General features: G+C 41.0%; 3 protein-coding genes across 6 annotated transcripts in view; 1 reads left to right on the top strand and 2 right to left on the bottom strand.

The window, feature by feature from the left end:
• Window positions 1-186: 186 nt before the first annotated feature.
• The window catches only part of LOC109473704 (thioredoxin domain-containing protein 16-like), a 19507-nt gene continuing 3156 nt past the window's right edge, over window positions 187-16537 (top strand). Inside the window, exons 1-20 of one of the 3 annotated variants that reach the window (XM_019773669.1) lie at window positions 189-455; window positions 1257-1339; window positions 1664-1737; window positions 2058-2132; window positions 2270-2391; window positions 2657-2753; window positions 2919-3087; window positions 3296-3456; window positions 3716-3809; window positions 4176-4302; window positions 4670-4822; window positions 5092-5151; window positions 5362-5536; window positions 5744-5868; window positions 6123-6210; window positions 6346-6490; window positions 6823-6971; window positions 7256-7346; window positions 7458-7554; window positions 8018-9294. In XM_019773669.1, the coding sequence (XP_019629228.1) occupies window positions 284-455; window positions 1257-1339; window positions 1664-1737; window positions 2058-2132; window positions 2270-2391; window positions 2657-2753; window positions 2919-3087; window positions 3296-3456; window positions 3716-3809; window positions 4176-4302; window positions 4670-4822; window positions 5092-5151; window positions 5362-5536; window positions 5744-5868; window positions 6123-6210; window positions 6346-6490; window positions 6823-6971; window positions 7256-7346; window positions 7458-7554; window positions 8018-8268 (2508 nt within the window). In that variant the 5' untranslated portion in view covers window positions 189-283 and the 3' untranslated portion in view covers window positions 8269-9294. Of the gene's footprint in view, window positions 456-1256; window positions 1340-1663; window positions 1738-2057; window positions 2133-2269; window positions 2392-2656; window positions 2754-2918; window positions 3088-3295; window positions 3457-3715; window positions 3810-4175; window positions 4303-4669; window positions 4823-5091; window positions 5152-5361; window positions 5537-5743; window positions 5869-6122; window positions 6211-6345; window positions 6491-6822; window positions 6972-7255; window positions 7347-7457; window positions 7555-8017; window positions 9295-16537 lie in introns of those variants that run through there. The other 2 variants (XM_019773672.1, XM_019773671.1) reach the window with 2 other exon arrangements.
• Window positions 9890-16537, bottom strand: part of LOC109473707 (TBC1 domain family member 20-like) — a 15739-nt gene continuing 9091 nt past the window's right edge. Inside the window, exon 10 of the transcript XR_002140443.1 lies at window positions 9890-10154. The gene's annotated coding sequence lies outside the window, so the exon portion shown is untranslated. The remainder of the gene's footprint in view (window positions 10155-16537) is intronic.
• LOC109473706 (TBC1 domain family member 20-like) lies at window positions 10162-15272 on the bottom strand. 2 transcript variants are annotated; one of them, XM_019773679.1, is made up of 9 exons: window positions 15138-15272; window positions 13954-14181; window positions 13560-13634; window positions 13320-13414; window positions 12806-12897; window positions 12557-12658; window positions 12221-12362; window positions 11755-11939; window positions 10162-11433 (listed from the first exon to the last, which is right to left on the bottom strand). In XM_019773679.1, exons 1-9 carry the CDS (start codon window positions 15199-15201, stop codon window positions 11202-11204), a joined length of 1215 nt encoding a protein of 404 aa, XP_019629238.1. In that variant the 5' UTR covers window positions 15202-15272; the 3' UTR covers window positions 10162-11201. The 2 variants fall into 2 exon arrangements, with proteins under 2 accessions (XP_019629238.1, XP_019629239.1); XM_019773680.1 differs by having other exon boundaries at window positions 15168-15243.

Below are 16537 nucleotides of genomic sequence, written 5' to 3'. Positions count from 1 at the left end.
GCACCAAAAGCCAGTGTCGTGAACCATCAGGCCCCCCGTTGTAGAAGGGCCTTTTACCATATATGGAAAAAGTCTTCCATATATGGTAAAATGTCTCCTAGTCTGGGGAGGCCTTGTTGCTGGTGACACCGGTTTTGACCACTCAGTAGTGACATCTAGCGAAATAAATATACATTGCAGCACAAGGACACAAAATTGCCTGACCAATCGACGCCTCGCACGACTGCGCAAGTTTCTTAGTATTCAACCAGGAAGCAGTTAATTTCGTGTCTGTTGGAGAAACATGGCAGGTTGTGGGAACGCTTCTGTGTTGGTCTGCCTGGTTACTTTGCTCGTAACTTGGACTCTGGTGGCGTCCAAGGAGTTCGGAGTGGTGAACACCGTGCCTTCAGCAGAGTTTGAAGGCTTCGTTGGATCTCCCAGCACACTGACCGCCGTCTACTTCCACAAGCGACGTGAGTGTGTTGATTCATGGGGGCGGAAACTTTTTTGTTGTGAATATACATTGTATACGGTCACCTGTAAACCAAAGGGAGTGTGTTTGTTTTCTAACACCCATTCTGTTACCCGACAAACGATCATAGTATTTATAATACGAGTGACGGCTATGTTGGAGGTTTAGGCTACACTAAAAAATGCATAACAATCCAATCAAACTCTTCCTTCCCAAGGTCCTTCTGCGCTTCCATATGGAGCTTCAACAACTTTGCATATTCCTTTCTTAAACGTTGTGACATTTATTTATTTATTTTTTATTTTTTGCTTTTTGGCCACAGTTGAATCTTGAGCAACCAAACGCATTTGCAAGTCAATGCTCTATAAAGCACAATAAAAGTTACAACCTAATCTAATACATTGTACTTTCATAAATCAGTAAGTAAGTTATTTACATAATGTTACATCATAAAGTCAACAATGTTAACGTTACTTGTTTCCAACAATTTTACATTTCTAATTTGTAGTGAAAAGATATGCCTATGTTGACGATCCCTGCCCAACCCCCTTTTATATAAAACAATTTGCATTCTTGTACCCTGGGGCTAGCCTGTTTAACCTCAAGATTGTTGTCAGGGGCTGATTAGGATTTAGGGACAGCCAATGGAAGTGCTGCCAGGTAGTCAGACTACCCAGGGGGCAAGACATGATGTAATTAAGACCTTTGTCTTCACAGGGTTCCAATTGTTGTAGTACTACTTAATTGCATTTGAGAGCCTGCTGTTACAGTCATCTTGATTAATTTTTCCTTTCTCTGGCAGAGTTGCCTCGGCTGCAACACTTCCTGAAAGCATTCAATGAGTCTGCAAGCTTCATGAAACCGTACCAGGTGCAGTTTGGAAGGGTAGGTTCAGATTTTAAAGACATTCTTGTTGTATATATCTGTATAAGCATCATTCACATCAACGATTTTTATATACATATACGTAATAATATGCACAGTGGCTGAGCTATTTTGTAATGTTGTGGATGTCAGTTACATCAAGGTTGCATGTAACGGCATTACAAGTCAAGTCAAGTCTTACAACATTTACATGTATCTTCTTATCGAGCACTTCTGAAATCTAGACTAAGTACTAGTACTGTTAATCCATGTCTAGGTTGTGTGCTATCTAAGGTGTTTGCCAATGATTTCATCCATCACTGCCTTCCATGTTGTCCCATGCAGGTGAACTGTAACCAGGACCCAGTGGCCTCATACTGTGACAAACCAGATGTAGACCAGTCAGTCTTCATCTTGAGGTTTGTACCATGGAGCTGTCTGGAACTACATGTGTACATGTAGATTCCTTTTTATGTAAAGAGACGAGAGTCAAATTGCATATACAGAAGAACCTTTGGGAATTGCTCCTGAAATGATATTTGACAGTGCTTAAACCCTGTTAGACTATTTTTGTCATTTTGTCTCATCAGGACTTTTGGACAAGAATTACTGACCAAACAGGAAAGTGTGTCATCATGCAAAAAATTGTAAACTAGAGCTCAGGTTAATGTATAAGAGCCTTGTATTGAGGTTGTTAAATGCCGTGTAGATTTTTTGTACTCTGTATCTTTCCCTGCAGAAATGACCGTGTGGAGGCAAAGTTTCCCCTGGACACAATGTATGATAAAGACTCCATCTCATCCAACATTTTCCAGTAAGTCACTATCAACAGTTGATACTTTTTGTAATCTTTTGGCTATCTGTTTTATTTATAACTCCTTTCAGTGAAATGAATGGCATCATATGTGTTATGATGAACTTCAGTCCTTAACAGTGATTTGTGTGTCCCAGAGTGCTGCTGTCATCAGAAGTGCCAGTACTGCAGACTGGGATAGACCTGAAGCACCAGCAGCAGAGGTACATGGGCGACAGGGACATCATCTTCAGCTGGCAGAGGGCAATTGGAACATACGGTGAGTTGATGTACTTCCTTTGTGTCAGAATCATTTCAGACAGGAAACGTAAGTGAAGAGAATATTCCGCTGTACGCTTATCATGATGAGATGTATGCCAAGGTGTTTAACCGTCTTGCTGCTGAAGGGCCCACTACTGCATCCAAGTTGTGTTGATTTTAACATATTTACTAAGGTGTTAAGAGCATTTTCATTATACAGTCTGTACTGTGGAGATCTCAAAGTCATGATTACTGACTCCTTTTTCTCATTGCTTCTCTCTAAGAGCACCGAGTGTTCATGGAGTTTGCCTTCGCCTATGGTACGACCTACAGATTTGCTTTCGCGACAGACAAGAAAGTTGCAGAGGATGCTGATCTCAGGTGACTTTTTTCTTTCATATTTCTTGACAATAAATGAGATGAAAAAGGTATTTTGCTCTAGCTGGTACAATTCAGCAGCGGTTATAACACCATTGGCAAGCACAAAATTTTAGTAGAAAAATATTTTTAGCTGAGACAAACCTTTTTCCTGTTGTTCTTTTGTAGGGATGCTAAAACAGTGAAAGAGCCGGCCCTCTGGGTTCTGCACTGTTCCGAGGAAGAGAAGGTTGTCACTGTGCAGACAGACAAGACATGTCGTAACACGAGATTCCGACACCCAATCATTCTCTCAGATGTCCTGGCTTTTCTAAGGTCCCTTAAGACACCTTACTATGTAAGTACACGACTTTCCCAAATTAACCTGTTTAAACCTCATATGAAATACATGCGTTTTGTTTGTGATTTCAATATCCTTTATTTGTAGAATGACACTGTACTTCATTTGATGTCAGCTATGCATATGTTCACTTTACAGCATTGTTTTTCAATTCCTTATAATCTTTTACAATTTGTCTAATTGATACCCCTTCCCTCCCTGATAGATTGACATGCCACGAAACCAAGAGCCCATTCCATATGACAGCATGAACCTACACCTCACGTATGTGGTGACAGACAACAGTAATGAACACGAGGCCAGAGAAATGGCAGACAAGCTGGGCAAGGCACTCAGGGGGCAGGCGGGGGTCATCCTTCTTAACATGTGAGGATTCCGTAACTGTAACATATGATATGTGGATGTATCCAGTCATGAATAATTGTTTATATAATAATTGAAAGTGTACTAACAAAACATGGATCTTTAATGAGTTGGATCAACTACAGAGTTATTTCAAAACCTTACACATTCTAGCCTAATAGTATACTGTAGTTGATTATGGAAACACATACACATATGAAAGATGTACACATATGCCTTTAATGTAAGCCTTACAGTAGCTAATTTGTGTATCCCTGTGCAGAGATGTTGTTCCTGAGTCCACACTGGAGAGCCTGGCTACAGACACAGAGAGGCTGAGGGAAGTGCCAGTTGTTGCTGTTCAACTCAATGGTCAGGTATGGCTGTCAGTAGGATTTTATTATCTGAAGCTTTTGATTTGGTCAAAACTTTGTTCTAAGAGACCTTCAGTCTACTAGTAATGTATCAGTGTAAGGAATATAATTTTTTATACCAATTTTGTACATAGCTGTTGAAAGTTACATTTAACTGCTACAAGAAACAATGTTAAAGTTTGTAGATTAGATTTGTAGGTTGAATTTGTCTGCATCTTTTTCTGAGCTCAGAACTGTATTCAGGAATATTGGAGGACTGTTTGGGAAGGTAATCCAGACCTATGCTAATCTGACTTGTTAAAAATGCTATGGATGTCATTAAACCCAAAGTCATGGTAGTTCACCTAATATGTAATTTTCTATGTACAGGACAACCTGAACTACATGCACCACTTCAGTGAGGACCCATTGGTGGAGGATATTGAAACATTAATTTCTGAACACGGAGGAACTAAGAAAAAGAGGACCATACAAGAAGACTACGAAGATGTACCAGGTACATACCCAATTGGCCCTGCCAAACATTATACTTTTAACTTCATCTTAAGTGGGTATATTATATTATGCTTCAACAAATTCATAATGTCTTTTTTTTTCAGCAGCTATGATGTTAGTCTTGTGTTGCAGCTTTTTTCGAATGGTCATAATGTTTTTTGAGGAGATTGTCTATGTTGCAGAATTATACCTTTCTTAATTTGCTCACTATACATTTTTTTTGTTTTATTTTACTGCTAAAATTAATTATCGTCATATTTTTTTCTATCAATGATTGTATTTTTTTTCTGGAAAAACTAACTTGATGTCTGGCTCTGTGCTATATCCTGTTGAAGTTTTATCTAAGGTATTTCCTTGTGTTGCCATAGAACAAGAGGTTGAGGATGACGTAGTAGCGGAGGCCGTGTACCGCAGCAAGTACACCCCGCTGGACCTGACCTACGCTCCTGCCCTGACAGACAAAACCTTCCCAGTCATACTGAAGGAGAAGCCGCTGCTTGTGGTGGTTTTCTACCTGTCATGTAAGTCATTCACAATGAAGGACCTGCCACTCAAAATTCCACTTGTTCCACTCATGTACTATAGGATATGGCCATTTCAAAATTGAACCTGTATGTCATTCTGTACCGCATAGTGACTGGTTTTGTTCCTCACTTCCACTTGACAAAAAATGAAAAACATTACAGAATACAGTATCAGATGCCTTATACTTAGTGAGCTACAATGTATACCAGGGGACATTCCATGACAGATGTAGGTCTAAATTATTATTTTTCTGCTCATATTACAGGGGAGGCAAGGTCAGCTGCGTTCCTGGCGTCCTACTCTGAGGCATCCTTGGCTTTGAAAGGTGAGGATCTCCCATCACATCAAAAGGCTCTGATTCTTGTCACATCTTTTGCATCTGCTGTAGTACAACTTCTGAAAACATGACAAGTTGTATCCAGTAGTCAAGTTGATAGGGCAAGATACAGTAGATAACTAAAAAATGCGATGATAATGGTGAATTTACTGTCTTCAAGCTCACGATCTGTAGTAATCTGACATTGTTTTCTCACAGATGACACCTCTGACAGCAGCCCATTGGCCCGTGTGGCATGTGACGACTGGCCAGACGTGTGCCAGCTTAACAACGTGACCAGCTACCCAGTCACCAAGGTGTACCGGGATGGTCAGTACCAGAAGGACTACAAGGGCATGCTGGAAACAACTGCTCTGGTCAACTTTGTAAAGCTGTGAGTATACTAGCATTCCCTTCATTATTGAAAGATATCTTGTATATCAAAACCCCCTGCTTCAATGTACTAAATGATTTCTTTATTTAGCATTTGTTTTGTTGATCACTTTTTCTCTTCATCCACAAAGCCAAAATTGTATCCATCAGAAGTATTTTGAAACAGTAACTATGAATGTCATATGAAGGCTGCAAACCTGTTTTATAGTCTCCAGCTTCCAGCCCCAGCCGAGCTGAAGACTGTGAAAGAGGTGACAAACTTCAAAAATCTGTTGTCAGCCGGCATCACCGACACAGTTGTACTTGGACTGACGGGTCAGGAGGATCAGGCAGGTGTGTTGTTGCTCATCCTCTATTCCTCTCATGCATTACACAGGAGACATTTTAACACTAGAAATCACAAGACTGATATATTATCCAGACCTTCAAATATACAGTATATATATATATGGTAGAATGCCTTATTTTTTCTAACAATATGTTGATTTTGTACTATACTCTGAATCAAGGTGCCTTCTGTTAGAAATGCAGAAACATAAGAACTATCATATAATGTTTTTAATGTTTTCTTTTTTTGTTTGTTTCAGAGATAAAAACTTTCACGTCTGCAGCTCATGAACAACAAGGGGAATTCCTGTTGGGTCTAGTTAAAGACAAGGCACTGGCACAAGAAGTGTGAGTTAACTGATTTTAAGGTTGCTCTCCATCCATTAATGTCCTTGTTCAAAAGACATTAAGGTAACTTTACTTTTTGTTATTCCATGTTTGTTTGTTTGAGCTTTATTCATTAATGAAATGTGTTTGTTTCAGTGGTTCTATGTACGGCTCCTCAGTGCCAGGTGTAGTAGTGGTGAAGAAGAGTGATAAGTACCAGCCCTTCAAACTCTTCTCTGGCAAGGTTTTCCACAAACCCAGTCTGCTCAAGTTCATCAGACTAGCCAGCCTTCCTGTGTTTGTAAGTAACAACCAGAAAAGTTTCATATATTTGACAATAGGATAGATCATACTGAATATTTTTTCTGTGCTTGATGAAATTGCAAGTTGTGAGAGAGATATGTTAGCTATGATGTCAGAAGAACTAAAGCATACAGATTAAGTCTAAACATGAGACATCTCATACCACAGTCGAATTAGTAATGTTTAACACAACTTTTGGCTTGAGTGGCTGTGTATGATTCAGAATCTACAATTTAGAGAGCCTTTACTCCACAAGAAACCTTCCTTATGATACATTGATTTCTTATAGGTTGATCACATTTATTAAGTCTCTTTTGTATTTTTTTCTAGCCTGAGCTGACCGCAAAGAACTTTCCCTCATTCTTCATCCAAGACAAACCATTTGTGATTCTGTTTGGCGGGAGGGGGGAAGAGCTAGAGTCTATCGGCCAGATTGCTGCAACGGAAGAACTTCCTGTTATTTTCTGCCAGATGAATGTGTAAGTGTGTAACATTTCTGACTTGCTTTTGCGTAGATTCCAAACAAAACTCAACTGATTTTTGTAGAATACATGTATTTGATCCATTTACCCAAACTTTGTAGGCACAGATTGCCACCTGGACAAAACAGCTGTACATTGTACCATATGTAGGATAGAATTGTTTTTTTTTGTTTGCCAATGCCTCTGCAATAACAAGTATCCATCAAATAAAGACACCAAACTACTGAATGAAGCTTGTGATGGCATGTATTGTATCATTTCTTCCTTACAATCCTCTCCAGGTTCACTGCAGACTCCTTGGGAGCAGATCTTCTCCAGTCCTATGCGCCAAACGCCGGTCTCCCTGCCCTGGTCATGATTCAGCACAAGACGGTGAGAGTGCAAGAACGTCCTTTTAAACGATGCAAATTTCTTCTCTTGTGCTGTTGTAAAATCGCATTGAACACAGTGCATTTCCTGACCTGATGCATGTGTCCCCTATAGGGAGGAGTGTTTGAGTACCCCTACCCTAATGACCTCTCCAAGGACAAGGTGACTTCCTGGGTCCGTGGCTGTGAGAAAGGCGACATCTTGGCTAACAGTGAGTCCAGTTTTCTCTGTCCTGCAACAGTTACTGTTAAACAATTTGAATTAGATCTTTCATTATATGAATACACATTGTAGAGAACTACAGCTTTATACCATTTAAAGGTTGTTAAATGTCTATATAAACAGTAAAACTACATATTGTAGCAAGACTTGTCTGAGTGGCCAACATGAAAACTGACAGCAGGGAGCTTTCAACAGTTGAAAGCTCCTTGCTGACAGTTATTGTTTTATGTCAGCCTAGCATAGAACATGTTATGAAAGTCACATACATTGTACTGTACACATTACGGCACTAAGGCCAAGGACAGAGATGGATGGAGGAAGCTTGTGCTGCACGCTACCACAGTCCCTGACCCTCCAGACGAGGATGGGACAAGGTGAAGGTGAAGACCTTTGCCTTTGGCTTCCTCTCGACTTATTAGTTCAACTGAAGCATTTTCTTTGTGTATCCATAGGTGAACTAGAGGAGGAGCTGTGGGGTCCCATGATGCCTGGCTACGACTTCCTGACCTTCCTGGATGTAGAGGGAGACTCTGCCAAACAGAAGACAGACGTTCACGATCACGGGGAGTTTGTACAGTCAGACGAGCACGAGCCTGAAGATGAGGAGCCAGAGGAGTTGGAGGAGGACATCCCCACTGAAGGCTCCAGGCTCAGTAAACCTGAAGTCAAAGTTCACAAGCACACTGAGCACACGGAGCTTTGATGTAGATGTGATACGGTGCGCTGGCCATGTAAGGACAGATCAGTTCAATGTTCCCCAAAGTCAGAGGACCAAAGCTAGAGTTAGGGCCGGTTAGCACGGGGCAAAATATCATTTGGCCTGCGTCGAACATGGTGCCGCTTCGTTCAGTGCAGGCCAAATGATATTTTTTGCCCCGTGTAAATCAGGCCTAAGTATCAATTCATTTATTTGCCACCTGTAAGCACTTAATTAGCATGTTAAAGTCACCAATTACACGTTAAGTGCAAGCAAGGACATTGTAGTGTAATCTATGCAAAACATTTTAAAGCTCCACTGGGCTCTTCCAAATTACAAGTTTAGAAATCATATTCAACACATTCCAGGTTCAGGGATAGCTAAGTCTGTACCATGTACGTTGTAAGGGCCTGGTGATCAAACTGATTTTATCTGAAAGTGCCTTATTGTCTAGTACTCAATGATGTAGGAATTGACCAAAGTGAAGAGATGATGTAAGAATTAACCAAGGTGGAGAGAAAATTTCTAGATATTTGTGATGAATAGTGACAGATGGATTTTGATACAGGTTGACATTTGGATGTACATTTTCAGAATACAAGAACAGGGTGTGTATTTATTCAGTGAGGTGGACATATTCTATATTTTTGGAGAAGTTCTATTTTACAGAGAAAAGTGGTTAATATGTTTTTCAAGACTTGTGCAAAGTGTGTTTGTCTTGCCGGTGTTGCATTTGGTATTCCAAGGGTATATAAGGTTTTGGGAACAAACTCCTTTTATTCAGTATCTGATAAGTGTGTATTTTGAATATACATGTAGGTGTAGTCTTATTGCTCAGAAAAAACAATTATTATAGTAATGCACAAAACACAGCATTTTGGCTGTTCTTACAGTGCACCAATTCAAGCGGGTCTCACTACCCAGAAATGTAACAAATTGGCAAGATGTAGAGATTAGACCAAGTAACAAACATATTTGTAGACATACGGTATATGGAAGTATGGTATGGTGCAATAAAGTGTGTTAAAAGAACAGAGTGGTCTTCTTGTGATTATGTGGAATTGTGGATGTTGTTTCTGGAAGTTGTGCATACCTCCCCTGGTATGGGAAAACATACCTTTAACTCTAATGCATGCCATACACTGTAACAATGTGTATTGTTAGTTTTATTAAGCATTGTATTATCGCCGGTTCTATCCCCTCCCTTGGGCGGAGCCGCGGTCACCTGTTCGAACACGTGCCATGCCAGCGCACGTGCCAGCGTCGTGTTCGAACAGGTGATCTATACCGGTACCGTTCGAGGGAAGGGGCTTTAGAACCGGCCGGTTGGAGATTGAATAAACCAGTTGAGTTTGAGCGTTCACCGTGACTGGTTGTCTATCTTTACACACATTTAAGCATGTATGTCATGAACAAACTGGCCTCAACCAAGAAACTAGACATGACAATATCTTCTGTAGACATGCAATTTCTATATTTTCAGTTGCCACACTATTCAGAATTGTTTTTGTTGGCTAATGTGACTTTTGATCATGAATATCTAATCCAACTTGACCATTACTGTAATAATGTTATCAATACAGTTAGGATAACTGCTGTGACAGTCATAAATGCTATTTGTAAAAAAAAAATCACTGCAGTACTGAGACATATAAGTAAAATACTGTGTGAACTGGTTGACCAAATCTGATTCATTAAAAACACGTCCTTCCAGTATCCATTACAACACTAAGCACTTGGCCCCAATCACTACCATGTGGATGGAGATACTTAAACACACACTTGCATTCAACACAAACATTGCACAAATTATGGTCCTGATAAAATGGCTTTATAACATGAGGTTTTTGTTCCCCTGTTCTTATATATTTGCATGACAGTATCACAATTACCTCCTCCCACATATCAAAACATACACTTACTGTCAAAACATACACTTACTGTATACCAATTAAACAGCATATGCAATGACACTTGTACGCATGACTGTGTAAACCCCAACAATGACTGAAACACCATTACCTGACATAATACATTGTATTTTAAAACAGCAGCATCCTGTACTTGAATTGAACACATAATTATGTCTGGACATAGTATTTCATAGTGGAGCACAAATAGTTAAATTCTGTACACTTAACAGGAACTGGAAGCCTTTGTTACAAGCTTTGAATAATCATTAACTTGTAACTAAACTAAATAGTGCACATGCCAGTGTTAATCCAGTCCGCTCACATGGCATATCTAACATCTTTGGTTCCAAAACATTGCCTGTGCTTAGACAATGTATAGTTCTGTAAAATATACACCAACCTTTCTTCACATGACTGTAACAGTACATCTACATGCAGTTTCCACAGAAATTTTTCTCACCACCCCAAGAAGATTACAATCTGAGAAACTGGTGGCTTTAAAATGGCAAAAAACTCATTGCACAAGAAAGACATAGGAATGCTGTTGTGGTTACAGTGTTGCTTCAATCATATGCTAGCAACTATACAGTACAGACTACAGAGGTTCAACAACAACACAAACAGTTAAAATGTAACCGTGGGCAATGGAGTTTTCACTATTTACAAATGTGAATAGATACTTGTCAACACACAATTTCATAATGGCTCTTTCTCCACCTTTTTTAGTCGACATCTTATGATAGCCTTCTCTCAGCCCGTCAACCTAAGATACCATCATCATCAAACTTTTAGTTTCAAACACTTTCTCAGCTGCATGTACAACCTGAACTTCATCATTTTCTGTTAACTTTCACTTCATCATCCAGTTTCCACAATTGAAACAAAGACCATATTTCATACCATAGATTATCTGATATATACACATCTTGCTTTGGAGATCATGTAGAAAGACATCACTATATCCTGGTCTTTCAGATTTGATAGTTACATATACCTGTATTTTGTAGTTGATGTTAGAGCATACACCTAAAACCATTCATTTACTACATTGACTACAGCAAGTGCAGCTGCACCAAGGGAGGCAGAGATGGCCCATACTGCAAACTTCAGCGCCAGGTTTGTCGGCTTTCGGAGTTGTACCGTCTTCACGTCCCCGTTCTGTGCGGTACCATTGCCAAATCGCCGCCGCCGCCGAAGCACAGTATCTGGTTTCTGATTGGTGGCCATCTCAAAGTCCTTGTAACAACTGATTGTGGTGCTGTTTTGAATGGGGAATAAATATGGCAATGCAAAGTCAATATATCACTAAACACTAAATGCTGTTGCTGCACAGTGTGCCTGCGAAGCTGGTGTTACATCGAAGGGCGGTTATACCAGCTATACCGATACAGATACTGGGTGTACACACAAGTAAACATACAAATTATACTGTTAATGTATTTAAAGAAGCATATACCGTAAATTTTACTCAACTGCTCAAGTGCTGGTATAGTATTGGTATTAGACGCTTCATAATGCTGGTTAAACATCACCAAAAAAGATGACTCAAAACATGAACTCATCTTTCCTTAGGACTGACCTGGATAAGAACTCCAGCTCTGCCTCCTTGGCCAGCATGGAGGGTGGGTACTGGATGAACAGGTCCCCTGCACGACTCACCAGGTGTTCAAACGGCAGGTCCTCTGGCAGACGGGACAGGGTGTGGTGCACCATGGTCATCTCACAGTCCACTCGCAGGATGTCTTCACTTCTGTACAGGACTATCTGTGGGGTTAAAGGAGGATGACTTTCATCAGTACACATCTCAACTGTACTGTATGGCATCAATCTGACAAACAGGTGGAAGCATTGCCAACTAGTATGCACTATACCACAGTGACTACTTGAGAAGACCCATTCAAACTTCAGCTGATGAATGTCCTTATTGTGTATCTGCCTCGGGGTGCATGAAATATATCTCAAACACTTAGGGCCTATCTTCATGACAAGCAGTAGGTAATGATAACACCAGGCAAGTGTAGTTGATAAAGTACTAAAAGACTGACCTGTGCTGCTAGGTAGATAGGCATGAGGGGGTGGCAGGCCAGGAAGAAGTCATATAACCGAACAATGTGCCTGATGTCTGTGAGAACGTGGCCGTACCATGTGATTAACCAACTCAGGGCAAAGATGGTGCCCACATCTGACCTGTTTGGGTGACATAATAAACAGTATTAGTTGAACCATTCTTTAAGAAAAATGGAACAGTTTACAGGTAGACTGTTCTATACAAAAAGTTTACACCCTCTTCCTTTAAGTCCTGCTCTCTTACATGTACTAGTTGTTAGTACATCCTTCATCCCACTCTCTATAACTGGCAAAAAAGGCGACATTTGCCATACCTTTCCAGAAATTCCCTTAGTTCAGGGTGGGCTTTACCCACAATTGGCATGAGGTAGCCCAGGATGTGACGTGTCCTGTCCATAGACTCATCCATGAAGTCCCTAGTGATGATAACAAAACAAAATTTCATAATACTGAACTACCATAAACAAAGCAACAAAATGCCTGGCAGATAATCATGTATTTTACCAATCGACAGTTAGACTTCTGTAAAAAAAAGGAAACTGTAATGTATAATGAGAACCTACCTCAGATGGTACTCTGACAGTTTGTCCATGATGGCAAAGGCAAGATCCTCTCCCACTACCAACAGGAAGGTCACACAGATATCATGGTAGCCCTAGGAAGAACAACAATATATAATGTCATCAGCATCTAGAATATGGGAGGTACATTTTTGTATGTAACGGTACATGTAAATGGCTATCACTGTTTCCTTTTCTAAAGGTCAGTCAGTGATAATATGACAAGAAGACTGTGCCCTTGAACAATCAATACACTAGGCCTAGCTCAACCCTTCCCTTCTGGTAATGACTTGGATTTAAAAGCTTAGTGGACCAGAGCTGATACAATATTTGGAATACCAACACCCCTCTTGGTATTGATAATGGGATGAAGGACTAAGATAAGTAGCAGATTCTGATATCAAGTAGATCAAACCTTTAGATCCCTTAATCCTATGATATGGTGGACTTTGAAAAATGACAATCTAGATCACATTCAAGTACAAATTTTTGACTTTGAGAATCCTATTCTACAAACCTGATAGTAGTGAAGCTCTGGGTGTCTAACAAGAACTCTGAGAATGATGTCCACCAGTTGGTCCTGTAATCGTAACCTCTGTTCTTCCTTCATGTCTGAAAAGCAAATCCACATATCAGGTACAGTAAGACAACAGCATTCGTTCTGAATTAGATCTCAATAGGCAGAAAGGTAATATATAGATTGTTCTCATTACTCTCAAAGCATAGCAACAAACTATCAAGGATGTTTAATACTCACTGGTTGGGAATCTTCTCATTGATCTCTCCACATCAAGGACAACTTGTCGGTAGTCCCTGTGGGCTTTTATGTTGGCTGAAAAATGAGAAGAGTATACTGTGGAAAATTCATTTTTTTTGCACATGGCCAATTCAAGAACATTTCAATTCATATGTAATTACAGTGAAGCAGGAATTTTGCACCAATCTACAGCATCTTGTAGTCTTCTGTTGTACATTTATCTGTTGTAAACTTGTCCATATCCTCCCAGCAGTGTACTTTGTCAATGTGGCAGAATCAAACCAAATGGAAGGTCCAAGTGACGAAGTAAGTTTCTGCTTCTAATTAATCTGCTGCACTTCAGTGACTAGCCAAGACTAACAAGACTAAGAGACCAAGAGAGACAGACACATACCTGGCTTGGGAGGAATCTCAAACACGTTGACGTTCATCAGTTTGGGCCAGGCTTTTCGTCGTAGGTCATCTCGGAGTAGACCACCATCGCTGATGGCCAGCCTCCTGAGGTTTGCGATGTCTGGGGGATCACTGCGTATGGCTTCCTGTATGGCCTTGGCCTTGTGTTTCTTATCAGTGGGAATCTTAAGGTCTGCACTGCCATGGCTACCACTGCTACCTGTGCTTCCTGCATGATCACATGTAAAAAGAAATTTTGGATCCATTTATATAACATTTGCAGTGATACAGGTTTCTGCACTTTGAATTCCTTCCTGTAATCACAGTTACTGTAGTAAAGCACTTTTATTAGCTGTGGAGACATGATAATAAATAATTGTTTGAGTGACTTTACTGTAGACATACAACAAATGACTCATCATGGGGACATGGTACCATTCTATGGCCCATCAAGATAACATACTTTGTAAAATCTAATAATTCGAAAATGAACTCAATAATAGCAATATTTGTACTCATGGGAAGCTCTAGAAGCTACCCTGCTTCAGTTACCATAATTTTTTTTCAACTATGTCATGACTATGTCAGACATTTTGTGAATGATTACATTATGATGTACAACAGGTCAAGTAGCGAACTATCTGATTGCATCATCAAAATGGGTCTAAATGCAATTTCACATCCTCACAAAGTCCACAGTCTAGACAATAATGAATAATGGATTAGGATCTGAGACTGATAACGGGTTGTGTTGCCTCACTGGGATAATTTGTTTAAACTCACTGCGTGTCACGTTGATGTGCACAACACATTCAAGCAGCTCTAACAGCTCTCAGATTTTCCGAAGATTGTCGTTCGATTTTACCAGAGTGATTCTGTCTGTGTGAATGCGTGATTCACCATCCTCCTCACACGTATGTAACACGCCCAGCCTTGGGGGCGGGGTCTTGATAAATCGAATCGAAAGTCCGTTTAAAATCCTTTGTTTCTTTGCCAAATAAAGATAAAAGAACCTAGACAACAAACATTTTTCTTTTCCTTTCAGATCTCATCTACCTCCCATAACTAAGCTTCATATGTTACCATCCGATCAGTATCCTACTTATCTTAGCCTTTATCTCTTGATGAAACGGTAAGTACGGTAACGGTAGACGGAGAAAAATGTTGCGTTTCGAAAGACCATACCTTTCCTCTTCGAAAGCCCCTTCTTCTTACCACGAATCTTCCCTTTCTTTGAGCTCAGCGACATCGGCCCTTTTCCTCCGACATCTCCACATCCCAAAATTGTTGGTAAAGGCCGAAAAAGTCGTGAAAATTTGAGGAAATTTGTCCACGAACGCAGATTACTTCACCAGAGGTATGGCTTGGTCTAGAATATGGTAGGACGGCCACGAAAGACGGCCACGCCGCTATTGGTCAATTTCTCAGCAAGCTCCACGCTGCTATTGGTCGGGGTATCAGCTGCTACAGTGAGGGATAGCTAGCGGTGGGGAGGGCTGCCGGCGTTTATCCACAGCTTTTAGGGGCAAAAAACGTCAACCTTTACGGCTATAATCACTCCACTTCGGTGGATAAGCCACAAACAGTCATTTGTGCGGCTCTTAGCTCTGGAAACCTTACAGGTAATGAGTGCGTGAGGGACTTGGGTCTAGATAACGTGTTACCAGTAAAACCATATTTCTACCTCCATGGTAAAACGCCGTACGGGAAAATTCCATGGGCCTTTCATAAATTATGTAGGGACCAGGTAAGGCACCGTACAGGTGATATTGGCGTGGCCCTTTCATCTAGGGAGCAGGTAAGGCACCATACAGGTAATATTTGCGTGGCCCTTTCATCTGGGGAGCAGGTAAGGCACCGTACAGGTAATATTTGCGTGGCCCTTTCATCTGGGAACCAGGTAAGGCACCATACAGGTGATATTGGCTTGGCCCTTTCATCTGGGAACCAGGTAAGGCACCGTACAGGTGATATTGGCGTGGCCCTTTCATCTGGGGACCAGGTAAGGCACCGTACAGGTAATATTTGCGTGGCCCTTTCATCTGGGAACCAGGTAAGGCACCGTACAGGTGATATTTGCGTGGCCCTTTCATCTGAGGAGTAGGTAAGGCACCGTACAGGTGATATTGGTGTGGCCCTTTCATCTGGGGACCAGGTAAGGCACCGTACAGGTAATATTTGCGTGGCCCTTTCATCTGGGAACCAGGTAAGGCACAGTACAGGTGATATTTTGCGTGGCCCTTTTGTCTGGGGACCATATTAGGCACCGTACAGGTAATATTTATGTGGCCCTTTCATTTGTGGACCAGGTAAGGCACCGTACAGGTGATATTGGCATGGCCCTTTCATCTGGGAATCAGGTAAGGCACCATACAGGTGATATTGGCGTGGCCCTTTCATCTGGGGAGTAGGTAAGGCACCGTTCAGGTGATATTGGCGTTGCCCTTTCATCTAGGGACCAGCTAAGGACTGTACAGGTGGTATTATCGTGGCCCTCTCATCTAGGGACCAGGTAAGGCACCGTTTAGGTGATATTTGCGTGGCCCTTTCATTTGTGGACCAGGTAAGGCACCGTACAGGTTATA

The sequence above is a fragment of the Branchiostoma belcheri genome, unplaced genomic scaffold (genome assembly GCF_001625305.1).
Source record: "Branchiostoma belcheri isolate BF01 breed outbred unplaced genomic scaffold, Haploidv18h27 scaffold3, whole genome shotgun sequence".
Lineage (NCBI taxonomy): Eukaryota > Metazoa > Chordata > Leptocardii > Amphioxiformes > Branchiostomatidae > Branchiostoma > Branchiostoma belcheri.
This window is presented reverse-complemented; position numbering and strand designations above follow the sequence as displayed.